The sequence below is a fragment of the Xyrauchen texanus genome, chromosome 3 (genome assembly GCF_025860055.1).
Source record: "Xyrauchen texanus isolate HMW12.3.18 chromosome 3, RBS_HiC_50CHRs, whole genome shotgun sequence".
NCBI classification, from domain to species: Eukaryota; Metazoa; Chordata; class Actinopteri; order Cypriniformes; family Catostomidae; genus Xyrauchen; species Xyrauchen texanus.
The window spans coordinates 41,691,813-41,709,488 of NC_068278.1; the positions used below are offsets into that span (position 1 = coordinate 41,691,813).

General features: G+C 39.7%; 4 protein-coding genes across 4 annotated transcripts in view; 1 reads left to right on the forward strand and 3 right to left on the reverse strand.

Moving 5' to 3' along the window:
- loxl2b (lysyl oxidase-like 2b) overlaps positions 1-7,877 on the reverse strand; it is a 41,603-nt gene extending 33,726 nt beyond the window's left edge. The window contains exons 1-3 of the mRNA XM_052093638.1: positions 7,771-7,877; positions 4,817-5,186; positions 4,312-4,487 (exon numbers count right to left, since the gene is read on the reverse strand). Of these exons, the coding sequence (XP_051949598.1) occupies positions 4,312-4,487; positions 4,817-5,156 (516 nt within the window). The 5' untranslated portion in view covers positions 5,157-5,186; positions 7,771-7,877. The remainder of the gene's footprint in view (positions 1-4,311; positions 4,488-4,816; positions 5,187-7,770) is intronic.
- A 2,079-nt stretch (positions 7,878-9,956) lies between these two features.
- Positions 9,957-10,649, forward strand: drd7 (dopamine receptor D7). Its single transcript, XM_052099783.1, is given in 5 exon segments — positions 9,957-10,071; positions 10,074-10,118; positions 10,121-10,196; positions 10,198-10,347; positions 10,349-10,649. Coding segments are annotated over 5 exon segments (687 nt in total).
- A 1,838-nt stretch (positions 10,650-12,487) lies between these two features.
- Positions 12,488-13,946, reverse strand: LOC127620560 (histone H1). The gene has a single exon (XM_052093713.1). The coding sequence runs from the start codon at positions 13,875-13,877 to the stop codon at positions 13,275-13,277; it is 603 nt and encodes a 200-aa protein (XP_051949673.1). The 5' UTR covers positions 13,878-13,946; the 3' UTR covers positions 12,488-13,274.
- A 3,172-nt stretch (positions 13,947-17,118) lies between these two features.
- zgc:153409 (uncharacterized protein LOC767650 homolog) lies at positions 17,119-17,430 on the reverse strand. The gene has a single exon (XM_052099794.1). It carries the CDS (start codon positions 17,428-17,430, stop codon positions 17,119-17,121), a length of 312 nt encoding a protein of 103 aa, XP_051955754.1.
- Between the last annotated feature and the right edge of the window lie 246 nt (positions 17,431-17,676).

The following is a 17,676-nucleotide window of genomic DNA, read 5'->3' on the forward strand; positions in this document are numbered from 1 at the left end:
CTGGGGCTGGCTGGCTATTGTAGAAGGTTTGTGCCTAATTTTTCGGATGTCACCAGCCCGCTGACTGACCTCACTAAAAAGGGGGCCCAAGATCCGGTTCAATGGTCGGAGCAGTGTCAACAGGCGTTTACGCGGGTTAAAGCCGCACTTTGTGGGGGGCCGCTTCTTCATGCACCTGACTTCTCTCTCCCTTTTATTTTGCAGACGGACGCTTCAGACAGAGGGCTGGGGGCCGTACTCTCACAGGTGGTGGAGGGGGAGGAGCGCCCAGTGCTGTACATTAGCCGGAAGCTCTCTTTGAGGGAGACTAAGTACAGCACCGTGGAGAAGGAGTGTTTGGCCATCAAGTGGGCGGTCCTCACCCTCCGGTATTACCTGCTGGGGTGGGCCTTCACCCTCTGCTCGGATCACGCCCCACTCCAGTGGCTCCACCGCATGAAAGATACTAACGGCCGGATCTACCGTTGGTACCTGGCTCTCCAGCCCTTTAAATTCAAGGTGGTCCACATACCGGGGGTGCAGATGGCTGTCGCCGACCTTCTCTCCAGAAATGGGGGGGGGGGGGGGGTAGACAGGCCGGACTGTGTAACAGCTTCTTCCCCCAAGCCATCAGACTCCTCAATACACAGAGACTGGACTGACACACACACACACACACACGTGTCCTGAGTTGCACTTTAATTATTGTCACTTTATACCTGGCTGCTACCTCAATAACTGCTATGTGCATGGAACACTATCTCATAGTATGTTATGTTTACATTTGGCATTTTTGAAACTGTCATCTTTTTGCACTACTGTGTACTGGTTGGCACTGCACTACCTTTTGTCCTGTTAATTTTATGCAATTTATTGTACTGTCCCATACTTTTTGCACACGTTTGCACGTGCACTTTATATAGGTATGTTATTTAGTCTGTGTAGTCTCATGTGGTTCTGTGTTTGTCCTATGTTGTTTTATGTAGCACCATGGTCCTGGAGGAACATTGTCTCGTTTCACTGTGTTTAGCAATTTCCCTGTATGTAGCATAGGTCTTTAATTCAAGCCATCAAACCACAAAAAGACATGATTGTAACTGAAAATACATTGTGTAGGCTCTACAAAATTACTTATACACAATATATCATCCAGCAATGCCTAGAGTAAATAATCTATGTCCTTTGAAAATGATTTGGGTCAAATTTAATGAGAAACTATGCAAGTTGAGCTCTGTGGCACAGAAGAATTTTTAACAGCCTCTGGAGATGACGAGACCACTGTGTGTGCACATTTACCTTCAACCCACTTTAACTTACCCTGCCACTCACACTTTACCAAAGTTGTGTTGAGAAATATGTTTGAAAAGACAAAGACTATTGTTCAATGAGCATACCTATTTACAGTATCCCTGAAAAAATCACAATATATATAGATAATCATATTGAAAATCTTCCGATTCGTTAGAACAGCATCGATCCCAAACATGTGTCTGTTTGGTCCTTGTTTTCATCTGCTTTCATGTGACCCAGGATCCAGGAAAAGTTGAAGCAGGTTTTGATTGCATGTTGCTTTATGTAGTAAGATTCCCATCAGATAAAAAACTGGGTTCATTCTCTTCCATGTAAAGAGTTGAGTAAATAGAGTTGCCAGAGCGTAACATACTCGGCTAGTACTTGAGGAGGAACATCTTGTTCACCCAAACTGAAATTAGGTTGTAGATAAATTCACTGAACAATGATGGTCACAGATCTGTCAAGCCAGTGCCCTAACTTGTGCTGTAACAAGTCATCTACAACCATGATTACAGTGGTCACTGCATATTTTAGGGACATAAACATTTGCCTTGTTTTTTTAATGCTAAGGCTGCGTTTTGGATGGGTTGAGACCTGTGATGTACAGTATTCCTGACAAAAACATTCACAGGTTTTGGGTATTACTATTTGAAAAGATTATAAGTGTAAAAAACATATTGCAATGACAAACACTTTGTGACAACTGTTATTCCTGATTTTATAATGAAAGGTAAGATTTCAACATATAACTACTTTGAAAATGGTGTGCTCACTTATCCCCCCAAAGGCTCGCCTTCAGCTTTTCTTGGAGTCTCATCTTTAGATTCCACTCTGCAGCAAACCACACTAACATGACCTCACTCTTCCCATTTTAACACAAGGTTGTCTACAGTAAGCTGACTATAAGCATTCCCATATGACTTAAATGTGGCCAGTTCATTGTGGTGAAACTCCCTGTGATTAAACTGCCTTAATATCAGTAGACAGAAAAGCTGACTCTGGCTGTATTTCCAGGTCTCCCAGCAGGAGACTACCAAATAAAAGCTGACACTGTCTAGATTTTCCTTTTAAACCCCTGCTTGATTCATATAATCCCTACCTGCTTGTGGAGGCGGGGGCATGGCTGAGCGCTGTGGAGAGTGAAGCAGGGGAAATGAGTGGAAAAGGATTGCCACCTGTGCTTCACACCTGTCTTGTGTTTCAGTGAGGAGCGATTGGGGATTTAAGGAGAAAAGACAGCACCAGCCGGGAGAGAGAGAGAGAGAGAGAGAGAGAGAGAGAGAAAGAGAAACACACACACACACACACTCACGGCCACTATGTGTTTGTCTGTGTGTTTATGTTTGTTTAAGTTGACTGTTGACTTTCTGTCGGTTCCCACCTCCTCCTTGCCCATCTTGTGAACCGCATTACATTGGTACCCAATACCTTGCATTGATGAACTGCTCAATCAGTTGGGTGCGGCTCGTTTTTATTCGATGCTGGATTTAACAAAGGGATATTGACAGATTCCTTCACTCCCATGTCCCGAGAAAAAAAACTGCTTTTTCCACTCCGTTCGGCTTACACCAAATCTTTACACTTTCGTTCGGTTTGTTTGGGGCCCCGGCAATGTTTCAGCAGCTCCATGGACAAGGTCTTTGCCCACACGCTGCGTATGCATCTGAATGACATTATCATCTATAGAAATGATATCGATAGATACGGTATCTGGGAATCCACTTGGGTCATGGACAGGTGCGCCCCCAAATTGATAAGACGGAGGCGATTGCGACTTGTCTAAGGCCCAAGTCAAAAAATGGGGTGAGACAGTTCCCGGGGTTGGCTGGCTATTATCAGAGGTTTGTGCCTAATTATTCGGATGTCACCAGTCCACTGAATCATCTAACTAAAAAGGAGTGCCAGACCCGGTTCAGTGGACGGAACCATGCCAACAGGCTTTCTTACAAGTAAAAGCCACACTCTGTGGCCGTCCAATGTTACATTCCCCTGACTTTTTTCTCCCTTTTGTCTTACAGATGGATGCAGCAGACAGGGGCATGGGGGCTGTGTTGTCCTAGTTAGTGGAGGGTGAGGAGCGCCCTGTGCTGTACATTAGACAAAAACTCTTGGTAAGTAGGTACAGCATGATAGAAAAGGAGTGTCTGGCCATCAAGTGGGCAGTCCTCACTCTCTGATACTACCTGCTTGGGAAGGCATACACCCTCCAAAAAGGACATAAAGGCAACATAAAAGCAATCCATATTTACCCGACTCAAGTGGTTTAAATGTTATATTTTGGTCTGTTTCTCACACAAACAATATTTTTAATTACAATTACAATTATTATAATTTCATTTTATGCTGCCTTTATAGCCTTTTTGGAGCTTGAACATTTTGGACCCCATTGATTACATTGTATGCAGGGTTTGAAATGAAACCTGTGTACTGCACAGATGCATGTGAGATAAGTTATGAGAGACATATTTAGAGCATATAAAGCACTGAACACAAGATAAATACAATTACATTTGCTTCAACAGTGGCTCCGAGTCGCCCGACATTTACAGAATTTTCAATGCAGGAAAAAATCCTTAAAACTTCACCGCCAAAGTGGCTATTTAGATTGACAAAGTTATCCACTGATTTTTACCCCCATTTGCTGGGTTGGCAGCTGTTATTTTCAAACCCTGATTGTATGGACAAAAACAAACACGCATCATTCAAATTATTATAGAAGATAAAATGTCATACAAGTTTAAGACACCATGAGATTGAGTAAATTATGAGAGAATTATAAATTTTGGGTGAACTATCCCATTAAGATGAAGCTATGTAGCACAAATCTGGGTACTGTAAATATTTTAGCTCTGACATCAAGAAGGTATTTAAAAATTTAATTTTTAATATGCTTGGCAATCAAGCAACTTAGATCTATGTCAGAAAGTATATGGAAAAGAATGCATCAAGTGATTGTAAATGTGTCCAAATGAAGAAGAAAAAAACTACTCTAGTTTCAAACAATAACACAAGAAACACATCTGCTTTGAATGTACTTACATTAATGTTGTTGGTTAGGGTGCTGACAAACTTAAATCCTGGGATTCTCTTGTCGCTGCAAACCACCCCGACATCTTCAGTATGCTTGCAATCAGACACGCCAATGCCATTAGATTCACACTGGGCCAAGCTCTTCTCCTTTCCCGTGCAGTGGACATTGTCAAACCATATACGACCTGACAAATACAGGAAGTCAGTCAACTGCATACATATTATAGAAGTCCCCAATTCTCCAAGTAGGCTGAATGTTAGCCTTGGTCACTATTTTTTATTATTTTATTTTATGTAAAAAGATGCCATAAATGTTTATAGTGATTGCGGCTAACATTCTGCATAACATCTAATTTTGTATTCCAGTGAAGAGAGAACAACATGATGGTTTGAACAACATAAGGGTTTTTTGACTATATTTACTCTACAATGAATTGCAAAAATCACATTCAATTGAGAAAAAATGCATCAGTTTCACATTATGTCATAGCTGTTCTGAACTCTGCAAACTGACCTTCTCCTTTCCCATATTTAGATGATGGAGACCAAGAGATTGCCTCTAAGTAACCCAATTCTCTGCATACCACTTGGGCTGCATGAATGTTGAAATCATCATCACACACAGTTCCCCACTCCCCTTCATAGAAGACCTCAATACGCCCTTCGTTGTGCTTGCGTTTCTCTCCTGCCAGCCGAAGCTGTATCCTGGGTGTATCTGCAGGAAGCTCTGGGGCTGTGTAAAGATCTTGCACAGGTTCCTGGTAGCCCGGAGGGTAACCCAAGTGCTCATGCTGTGCGTGACTCAGTCCCCACACACACAACAGTACAGTTGACAAACACCAGAGGGGCAGCATAATGATAGAGGCTCAAAAGGTTGTTATTGCCTGTAAACAAGCAAAAGGGAAAGTGAAAAAAAAAAATTAAGGCAGCAAAGAAAGACATGTTTAATGCTAACAGGTCACACTTTTGCACATTCTCATTTATCTTAAATCAAATAATCAATCAAATTAACTTTTATCAATGTCTTTTGAGCATGTGAGCACACATCAAATGATGCTAGTCAAAATCAAAGAGTGCAATAATGAGGACACAGGGGCTTGTTTACATCCCGCTGTGGCAGAATATTCATGTATATTGCCCATGACCTAAGAAGGAAAAATATATAATTCTGTTTGAAATCACTGTTTAAGTATAATGTTCTTAGCAGAACTACAATATAACTGAGAATAATTATGTTTGACTGTTGTTTAAATTTGATTAGCATGTTAGATATTCTCTTTCAGTGATACAAGAGGATGAAGAGGATGAAGGGTGAATATGCTGAGGGTGAATATATATAGTTACTGGTTTCCTATCTGAAAAACAAAACCCCATGGTATACAAAAATATAAAGTGGATTTATAGGGCGAGAAACAACAATTAAGACTTCAAGACTACTTTTTTGTGCTTCCAACAACCACTGCTATGTAAGCTGCCGTGTCAAAGGTTAAAAATAATCATGTAACCTGCTTCAAAGGGTTCCCTCAAGATTTCCAATCTAAGATAAAAGAGACACTTCAACAAAGACTCTGCCTCACATCTCTTTCCCTCACTTTCACGCAAAACATTTACAAGTTATAGTCTAAAATGCACTAACATTGTCAAGTGAGTAACAATAAACTAAATGTCACAGGGATAAATAAATGTTTCTGATTAAAAGCCATTTTTCTGTTTTAGCCATTAAAACAGTAAATCTCAGGAGTTCTAATACATGTGGCAAACAGACATGAACGCGGGGAACCTCAATGAATTAGTCAACATTTCCATTCCCTACTCTACAGCAGCCTAACGTGGCAGTTTGTTACACAAGGAAGCTATGTAAAGCATATCACTTAGTCCAAATGGAGGGCTGCTCAAAAATATATGTGTGGCACATCTTTGTTCATCTGGACGAGAGATTGTTTGATGTCTCAATGGGGTTAGGGTCACATTCCTTTTCCTAAAGACATGGGTCTTGTATTGTTAGTATTTTGCACCTCCAGACAGCAAGTCCCCTGACTACCATCCGAAAGGATAAGAGTTCACAAGTCAAAGTACCACAGACCTGTGCAATTCTTCCTTAGACAAGAATCCATTGTTTTCTGTCTGAACCAGCAAAAAAGTCACAGAACACTTTTGCCATGTGATGTTTATCAACAACAATTAAAGTTAAAGGAATATTCAGAGTTCAATACAAGTTAAGCTTAGTTGACAGCATTTACGGCATAATGTTGATTACCAAAAAACTAAAAATTATTGACTCGTCCCTCCTTTTCTTAAAAAAAAAAAAAGCAAAAATCGAGCTTGCAGTGAGGTGCTTACAATGGAAGTGACTGGGGCCAATTTCTGGAGGGTTTAAAAGCATAAATGTGAAGCTTTTATAAAAAGCTTTTATAAATTTTATAAAAAACACTTTCTTCTGTTAAAACTCATGTATTATTTGAGTTGAACAGTTGTTTAAATAGTCATTTACACCATCATTTGGGGGTTTTAGGGTTTGTTGACATTGCATAGTAAAATTGGCTATAACTTAGCACAGAAAGGTTAATTAACACAAATCATGTGAACACACATATTGCTTACCTCTTGTGGCTATATTTTTTAAAATAGTGTGTATTTTTTATGTGTAAGGATTGGCCCCATTTGCTTCCATTGTAAGTGCCTCACCCAGATTTTTCCTTTGCTTTTTTTTTTTAAGAAAAGGTGGGAGGGGTCAAAATAATTTTTTGGTGGTAATCAATATTATGCCAAAAACATATGCTGTCCATTAAGCTTAACCTGTATTGAACCCGAAATATTTCTTTAATAAGCTGATATCGATAACGAATAATGTTCAGTGATATCTGAGAATATTACACAAACCATAGTCTACATATATCTAGTTAAAAGCCAGTAAGAATAAGCTTTGAACGCTTTGTCACTTCGTCCATTTTAGAATATTAGGGCTGTTCATCCCAGAAATGTATTCCCTCCCGTGTGTGTGTGTGTGTGTGTGTGTGTGTGTGTGTGTGTGTGTGCGCGCGCGCGCGCGTGTGTGTGTGTGTGTGTTTCTCTCTCTTGCAAGATTGCCGCGTTTTAGACGCTGTGTCGAGTAAAAAAAGATCGTCAGCTTTTAATATCGCGTCTCGAGACATCGATTCGTTGCATTGCGTCTAGTTTTTTTTTTTTGGCGCAAAACGCTTTCGCTCTAAACGCCCCCTAATTTATCCCCATCAGCCATAAACTGCTTGTTCTTGCATCCACTGACTCAAGAATGACGACATGCATATCCATATAGATGCGTTGTTTGTCATCATGTATCTTACAAGAAAACGTGCTGTACTGTAAAACAGAATGAAGTCTTGCCAGGATAGCCAGTGCTTTGTCTAGAGTTGTACAACATATTTTTCTTTCGGGTAAAAAAAGCAACGAAACAACATAATTTGATAAAGTAAAACGATATTGGCTTACTTTTGGTGCAATTTCACAGTGGAAGAATACTCCTCGTAAGTACAATGTGAATTCCTGCTTCTCTCGTTTGTTGCACATCCCCTAAACTTTCACAGGATATGTACTGCAATTTCAGGAAAGTCGAAACAAAGTAACGCCTTGTTGAACTGCCCCCCTCACGCCCACCACTGTGGGCTGGTGACCTCATGGACCCACGCAGACTCATCACTGGAATTTATTTTAGGAAATAGGCATACGTGCGTAAATAAAAGTCCGCTGAATAAAAACAATAAATAATTAATATCAAGTATTAATTAATTTCCGACCGCGACAAGAGCCTTTTTGGTGGCTTGTGGAAAGTCTTTTTTCGAAAGGGGCCACACAAAACTTTATTTACATGCTATAGGGTACTTGTAAAGTTGTATTTATTAGGCAGGTTTTCTTGGTTAAGCATAAAGAGTTAACTAAGTTAAAGTTTTTGGTGGGGACGAGAGTATTTCACTATTTGTCAATGAGACGAGCATTGTTCGTGAAACGCTGTTCTCCTGTGGGACGTAAGTGCAAGTAAAAAATAACTTAAGGTGTATACTGCCACCTTGTGTAAAACGGTACGCCTAGGATTAAAACACTAAATCAGTGCAACGCTACCTGTATAATGAGAACAACAAACTTTTTTTATTTTTTCAAATAATTATTATAATTATAAAATTAAAAACATAATGAATAAAAACACGAGAAATAAATAATACATATCAAATAATATACAGTAATTGGGATCAGTCAGATTTCTGCTCTCTCTCTCCCTCTGTCTTCTTAAGCTCCACCTCCTAGTCCTAGTTCCTCAATCAGAATCAGAATCAGCTTTATTGCCAAGTATGCTTACACATACAAGGAATTTGTCTTGGTGACAGGAGCTTCCAGTCTACAACAATACAAACAATACCAAACAGCAGCAATACATAGGTAATTAAAAACAAAAAAAGAACACAATATAAATAATTATACATATACGTACATACACTCACCTTCATACATACCCACATACACACACGTAGTGCAAATCTAATACAATCTGTATATAAAGAACAAAAAATATTATGTACAGAGCAATGTAAGTAATGGCAGAAGTGGATATGTTGGATAATATAAATTTAAATTTAAATTAAATTGTGTATTGCACATCATTATTGCTCAATGGGGCAATTGAATTGTTCATTAGATGGATGGGCATACGGGGAGGGAAAAAACTGTTCCTGTGTCTGACGGTTCTGGTGTTCAGAGCTCTGAAGCGCCGGCCAGAAGGCAACAGTTTAAAAAGGTAGTGGGCTGGGTGAGTGGTGTCCAGAGTGATTTTACCAGCCTTTTTCCTCACTCTGGAAGTGTATAGTTCTTGAAGGGGGGGCAGGGGGCAACCAATAATCCTCTCAGCAGACCGAACTGTCCTTTGTAGTATTCTGATGTCTGATTTCGTAGCTGCACCAAACCAGACAGTTATTGAAGTGCAGAGGACAGACTCAATGACTGCTGAGTAGAACTGTTTCAGCAGCACTGGTGGCAGGTTGAACTTCCTCAGCTGGCAAAGGAAGTACAACCTCTGCTGGGCCTTTTTCACAATGGAGTCGATGTGTATCTCCCACTTCAGGTCCTGTGAGATGGTAGTGCCCAGGAACCTGAATGACTCCACTGCTGCCACAGTGCTGTTTAGAATGGTGAGGGGGGACAATGATGGGGTGTTCCTCCTAAAGTCCACAATCATCTCCACTGTTTTGAGCGTGTTCAGCTCCAGGTTGTCATTAGTCTTATCCTCTGCACTCTGTGTTCTCAATCACTTCTCTGGTTGAAGGAACAAGAAAAGGTCCTTGGGTTCTTTCAGAATGAGTAAATTAGCAACTCATTTATTAATTAATTTATAAAGTCAGGATTCTAGATGAAGAATGGATGCTTGATCAAAATTCTTCATTTTTTCAGGGTCCGGCCAGGGTAATAGGGACTGCCAGGAGGATTGTAATCGAGACTGCAGGTTATGTCTCAGAGATAATAACTCGCTCCATGACTGCTTGCCTGCTTTTTATTTTTGTGCTCTCCACCTTTCTAAGGAATGCTCTGGTGTGCACTACTGTGGTGGGATTCCATCATCTTCGATCAAAAGTGGCGTGTTGGTAGTAGTTTCCTAGGCTTTGTCAGATCTCTTAGTTGCCTCTCTTGTGATGCCATGGAAGGCAGCTGCTGAGATTGTGGGTTTCTGGCCGTTCTGCAATTTCTGTGAAGTATGGATTGTGTTTGACATTATGTGCTCCACTGCCTCCATTCTTAAGCTGTGCATCAAAGTGTGGATCATTTCTGGGCTATTGCTAGTCCATTTAACTATGAGCAAAAATGACAAGGAGGGTGGTGTTTGTCATGATAGGCATGGCATGGACTCTCTCTGTTCTGATCTCATTCATTCCTGCAGCTGATTTGGCATAAAACTCTGAGCCATAAAGGAGACCTAGAAGGAGGGGGTGAAAAATGCAATGCCAATTTAAATCATACTTATGTCATCACCTCATCTCTGATAAGCTTCTACATCCCTGTCTTAATAATGATTGCGACTTACACACATCTTTTGCGTAGTGCAAAGGCAGATCCAAAGAATATCAGTGCAAGAGTGTAGCATTAAACTGAATCAGTCTTGCCAAGGCTTCATTAAAGCACCAGAAGAAAAAATAAAAAGTTAATTTAGGAGGGAAACCAAAGTCCTGAAAACTCTACCAATTATTATGGGTATCAAATTATTATTTGATACTGTGTCACAAATGGCTGAAGTCCCTCATGAGAAAGAATGTTACTTTGTATATGGGCAAAGACCACCTATGCTAAGTGATGGAGAGACAGAACTATCATTACTCAAGACAAGCTAGTCACTCTTCAATATGTGATTCATAACAAAGGTCCAATCTGTATTACTGGAATATTGTAATCTGTAAATATATATATTGCATTATGTCTATGCTAAATGTAGATAGCATATACACTCACCTAAAGGATTATTAGGAACACCTGTTCAATTTCCCATTAATGCAATTATCTAATCAATCAATCACATGGCAGTTGCTTCAATGCATTTAGGGGTGTTTTCCTGGTCAAGACAATCTCCTGAACTCCAAACTGAATGTCAGAATGGGAAAGAAAGGTGATTTAAGCAATTTTGAGCGTGGCATGGTTGTTGGTGCCAGACGGGCCGGTCTGAGTATTTCACAATCTGCTCAGTTACTGGGATTTTCACACACAACCATTTCTAGGGTTTACAAAGAATGGTGTGAAAAGGAAAAACGTCCAGTATGCAGCAGTCCTGTGGGCGAAAATGCCTTGTTGATGCTAGAGGTCAGAGGAGAATGGGCCGACTGATTCAAGCTGATAGAAGAGCAACTTTGCCTGAAATAACCACTCGTTACAACCAAGGTATGCAGCAAAACATTTGTGAAGCCACAACATGCACAACCTTGAGGCGGATGGGCTACAACAGCAGAAGACCCCACCGGGTACCACTCATCTCCACTACAAATAGGAAAAAGAGGCTACAATTTGCAAGAGCTCACCAAAATTGGACAGTTGAAGACTGGAAAAATGTTGCCTGGTCTGATGAGTCTCGATTTCTGTTGAGACATTCAGATGGTAGAGTCAGAATTTGGCGTAAACAGAATGAGAACATGGATCCATCATGCCTTGTTACCACTGTGCAGGCTGGTGGTGGTGGTGTAATGGTGTGGGGGATGTTTTCTTGGCACACTTTAGGCCCCTTAGTGCCAATTGGGCATCGTTTAAATGCCACGGCCTACCTGAGCATTGTTTCTGACCATGCCCATCCCTTTATGGCCACCATGTACCCATCCTCTGATGGCTACTTCCAGCAGGATAATGCACCATGTCACAAAGCTCGAATCATTTCAAATTGGTTTCTTGAACATGACAATGAGTTCACTGTACTAAAATGGCCCCCACAGTCACCAGATCTCAACCCAATAGAGCATCTTTGGGATGTGGTGGAACGGGAGCTTCGTGCCCTGGATGTGCATCCCACAAATCTCCATCAACTGCAAGATGCTATCCTATCAATATGGGCCAACATTTCTAAAGAATGCTTTCAGCACCTTGTTGAATCAGTGCCACGTAGAATTAAGGCAGTTCTGAAGGCGAAAGGGGGTCAAACACAGTATTAGTATGGTGTTCCTAATAATCCTTTAGGTGAGTGTATTTTTGTATAGATTTGACAGACAAGCCAACTGTGCAGCCTACTTTGCATTCAGGGTATATATTTTATCATTCATAGGAGTCATGTTGTAATTATCCCCTTAAATCTATTAGATAATACAACATACCTTGCATGGGGAAACTTACAATTTATAATTATAAGTGTATCTTCATTAATTTTTTTCACATGATAATTATCAAAAAAGGTATGAGAACTTAAGTTTATGCTTGCTCAAGTGGAAAAGACAGATGTGGAATGTGTTCTTATGTACATGTGCTGGTAATTGATGCTTATATGATGTGCACTTTTTTAAGTCGCTCGGTGTGAACGTGAAAATCCCAAAAAAGTTATTACTATGTGATTTTACCAACCTTTTATAATGTTTGACTGAAATGTGAGTATTCCAAAAAACATTACTTAATGACTTTAAATAAGAAAAAAACATGCTTCATAAGTTTAATTTATTATTTCTCCAAAAATGAAAATGCAAAAATGAAAACATACAAGCATGATGTAAATTTACTTTAATTGTCAAAGATAAAAGAGTACTGTGCTTTATTTTGTTTAATAGCACATTAGTTTTTGGACAAAATAGATGTTTATGAATAAGGGACAATGGGATACAAACAGAAAACAAACAAGCTAACAAAAATGCAAGTATTTTAACAATTGGAATGCAGCCTATATTTCTTTAGTAACATTCCCAACAACAACAAACCATCAACAAGAATGAATAAATCTTCTAAAAGAAAGTTTGTTCTGTATAGCCGGATTTAGAGGAAGGTTTCAGAGTCATAAGCTTATACAAAATGTAACATAAATATAACAAAAAAATAAATAAATCTATTAATGATTTAATAAAATCCTCATTCTACTGAGTCACATAGGTACCGCACATGATGATCTCTAGACAAACTGAACTTTGTTGAAGTATACATATTTTGGACACTTTCCTACCAGCAGACTCTTGTCTAAACTCTGGAGGATTTAAATCTACACAAAGTAATCGGCTTTGTGAGTCAGTTAGAGAGTGACATGTTTATACAAACCTTTCTTGATAAGTCTTTCACAATCACAGCATTGTGCTTCATGTGATTTTTAGATGAATATGACTCAAATAGCTCTAACAAGACAGCTCAAAACAAGGTATCACGTCCCACCTAGGAAGCATTTTAAGTTTCAGTCTTTCCAAAAGGCGTTGGCCTTCATTCATGCACTGGGATTATTTGCACTTTTGTGAAGATGTGGTGGCTCTTACAAGAGCCTTTGAGTTTATGGATTGAAGTCTGTCAGTCTACTTCTTCTTGGCGGCGGCCTTCTTTGCCTTAGCAGCCTTGGGTTTTGCTGCTTTAGATTTCGCAGCTTTAACCTTCTTAGGACTCTTTGTAACTTTCTTCACAGCCGGTTTCTTCACCTTCTTCGGGCTTTTGGCGACTTTCTTGACTGCAGCCGGTTTCTTCACTTTCTTGGGAGCCTTCTTCGCCACAGGTTTCTTCACTGCTGCCTTCTTCGGCTTCGCCGCCTTGACCGCTGCCTTCTTCACGGCAGGTTTCTTCGGTTTCACCACAACTTTCTTCGTCGGTTTTTTGGCTGCGGGTGTCTTGCTCACCTTGAAAGATCCAGACGCTCCGGTGCCTTTAGTTTGAACAAGCGTCCCCTTTTTCACGAGAGATTTCAAGGCGATCTTGACGCGAGAGTTGTTTTTCTCAACGTCATATCCACCACCTGCCAAAGCCTTTTTCAGCGCAGCCAAGGAAACTCCTTTACGCTCGTTGGAAGCAGCAACGGCCTTCGTGATCAGATCCGACACACCTGGTCCAGGCTTTTTCGCTTTTGCCGCCTTCTTCTTCGGGGATTTGGCTGGAGCAGCCGCGGGAGCAGGGGCCGTTTCTGCCATAGTTTCAGTCAACTTGGAGCTGTCCTCACGGAGCACAGAACTGTCAAACAAGCAATGTTTACATCCAACAGCAGAGGGCGGGATTTAAGCGGGAGATGAGAACCATATAGACTCAACCACCGCGCCCGCCGCTCTCAACAGGACAGAGTCGTCCGTAGATGTGTTTTCTTATCTTAAAAAACACAAGATTTCCCACGCTAAATAGTGGTGGATTGCCATATGTAACCCACGTGTCCTTATATTACTCCTTTCTCTTTATGTGTAGTTCATGTTTTGTGCAAAACATTAGTCAGTTTATTGTACAATAATAAAAACGCGTCCAAATGTAGTGTGAAACTCAGCGGGAAATATCGCACTTCCTCTGTTCTTTTGTGGTTTACATATTAAAGTTCTAAAATCACAGCTGAAATTATGAACACTTTGCATAGAGAAGACCCTAATGCACACATTTGTTGTGGTTTTAGATTACAGTTGCTCACTGAAAATACATTTGAAGTGTTTTTCTTCAGTGAAGGTAACACAGCTCAGCACTGTCGCCATTTCAACCTCGCGTAATCTCACTGAGATTCTTTTCCCAAGGACTATTAATAATCATATCTGTATATCCAGTTCTTGATTCGAGATTTATATCTAAAAGCGAGTTTCCCGATATCACAAACATTTGATTACTTTGTCCTTTAGTAATTAAACGGGAGTCTCCATTGACGGTATGGGCGAGTATTTGTAAATGTGTTGCAGAAGGAAGGTGGAACAGGAGGAAGCTATCTTGGCATACAATGTTGTATTAATACATTTTTACGTTTATAAATGTTTTGCTATTCTACTTATACTATTTTTATGCTAAACGGGGACTAAGCTACTTTTTTAACCGTATATTAAAGGCGTAGATTTCCAATACGTCCCGCCATTATTCAGGTACTACTGCTGCACTTCGTAATTGTGAAGCCTACTGTTATGTTGTTTTCGACCTCAAGTAGCCTAATAAGTATATAAACAATTCATAAAAGTGTGGTCACGGAACGAGATACAAAGTATTTCCTTTGTTCATAGCAGAGATTGAGGATTTAAGGGCGCTCTTGTAGGCTATTAAAACATTAGCTACATCCAAGCAGTTAATGCAGTATTAATAGTGATATGTTAGAATTCAGATTTCAAAAGTCTAAACAGTAATAATCAAGCAATAACATTTCTGTGATAAATGAGACAGTGTGCTGTCATTTAAAGGTTGGGCTTCGTTAAAAGTACTTTAAAATGTACAAAATGCTGGAGTTTTGAGCAACCCACTGAAATGCTCCACGACATGGCACCAGTATAGGATAATCATTCAATATCATTAATACAATGGGGCTAAAGGCACACCTTAAGGCAAATGTGCTGTTTTGGTCACAAAAGTGTATCAAGATTTTAAAAAATATATTTATTTTTATTTAATATTGATAAAGCAACATTTGTGTGAAAATATATAATAAAGAAAGTTTGTTTTCTTTAAAATTATTCTTTAAGAAACGTAAAAAGGTGGCAAGGAACCATTTTAATTTACCCCATAAAGTGAAATCATATATGATTAAGTATAAGAACAATAGTTATATGGCAAAATGTATCAACTTACAAATACTTTTGAGACAGCAGTTTTTAATGTTTATTTTAATATTACCACTTAAAAATAATGGTGCACAATTTTCTGATTATTTCAATCACATTTGGCATTTCACATTTGTCATCAAACTTACAAACGGTTTTGATGCATGCACACTACATTGTGGTACTATTTTAGTAGTCAGACAATGCGCACAGATGAGGACTTTTCTCATGTTGTGAAAATATGGCTGCTTGTGGGCAGACTGTGCTGATGACAGAATTTGCATCAAGCATAATCTGCGCGTTTCAGTCTGCAATGCGAAGAACTAAGTGCACCTTTGGCCTTAAGCCTATACTAAGAGTATCAAGAGTTCTAAAAGAATGCGTCATATGCGTTTGTATTCATTCATGGTCAAAAAATTGCATTTTGATAGGCTGAGCGCTCAACCGTGTGCGTCTTGCGTGTGATCCAGCATGTGAAAAAAGTACACAAGCCTTATTGCATTTTTGTTTGAAAACTAATTGAGTTTGAGAAACTATCTCCATAAGCACATACTTTTAAAAACGATGAAAACTGAAAACAGAGTTTTCCAACTTAAATGGATTGATGTGGCCTTGACCTAACACTGTGTCTACACCAGACACGAGCAATGTTGAGTCTCGCTGCAGTGGCTTGAGGCTGTGTACCCTGGACACTTCGAAATGAATGTTCTAAACAATTTATTTGTATTTTTTGGCAGGAGTATTTGCGTGTGCAGCATAAAACAGCTGTAGGTATACTGTTTGCCCGCCATGACTTACGCATCTAGTGTAGACTGTATCACTGATTATAATGGGAGTGATTTGCTTTTGTGGTGTCACGCCACTTGCGTCTTAGTGTAGACAGGGTGTTAGTGTGCAATTTCTGCGACTAGTCACCAAATGGAAAAAAAAAAAAACATTATTTTTAAGATGATGTACATTTATTGTTAAACTATTTTCTCCAATCAAAAACTGTCAACACTGTGTTTCTGTAGCGCTATGAATATGCTTGTTTGTTTTGAGAGTCCCGCCCCTACAACGTTTATCAACCAATTTGCGTGAGTTGAGGGCGGGCATATCTCTGTGTTTGACCAATGGAAGGCGGGGGGCGTATTCAGAAAGCCGTTTTGAAAAAGTTTATTTTTACAATTCCGTTTGGTGGATTTAGAGGCTCAGAAAATTACATCAGTTTAAATAGCACACCCACATATATATATATATATATATATATACACACATACACACATTTAAAAAAGGCATATACATATGCTTGGAAACAAAATGTTATTTAAATTATTAGACCAGAGACCTGAAACATCACTGACTTTAATGAAACGATCAAAAGTAAATTAAATATGTAACAAAGTTAATGGCAGAAAAATTCACAGGTCTTTGAATCGACGCTCACTCGCGTCTGGTGTATACAGGGTAAACAAACTCGCCACATGCTTGACGGGCCACTCAGGAAAAGAAATCTCAAGTATTATTTACTTAGTTATCACTGCATAATATTATGATGGCATAGGTGAAGATATGTATAAAATCGAAAAATCACACATTTAAGATATTGCTCTTTTGACAGAATGTTTGGGCGGCTCTTAAAAGAGCCTTTTTTATTTTTAATCAGCGGTCAGAGTGAAATTTAACCTCCGAAACCATACAGGGTACGACCTTGACGCTTCAAGGCGTACACTACGTCCATAGCAGTAACCGTCTTGCGCTTAGCATGTTCGGTATAGGTTACAGCGTCACGAATAACATTCTCAAGGAAAACTTTTAGTACACCTCGCGTCTCCTCGTAAATGAGACCAGAAATGCGTTTCACGCCACCACGACGCGCTAGACGACGAATTGCTGGTTTTGTGATTCCCTGAATATTATCTCTCAAAACTTTCCGGTGACGCTTTGCACCTCCTTTTCCAAGTCCTTTACCGCCTTTTCCTCGACCAGACATCACTGTAACCCAAATCTGATAGAACAGAAATAGATGACGCTACTCTATTTGTCGGCACAGCGACATATATATTTTAATAGAGGACCTAGTTGAAACCACGTTTGCCACACTACAACTGGAGGGGGATGGGGCTCAGTGACGTCACAACACAAAAACGAGGCAGCGAATAGGATTTAATGCTCGCGTCTTTAATTCCTTCAGTTTCTTCAACCCCTTGTTTTTTTTTTACTTGTATATCTGGATGCT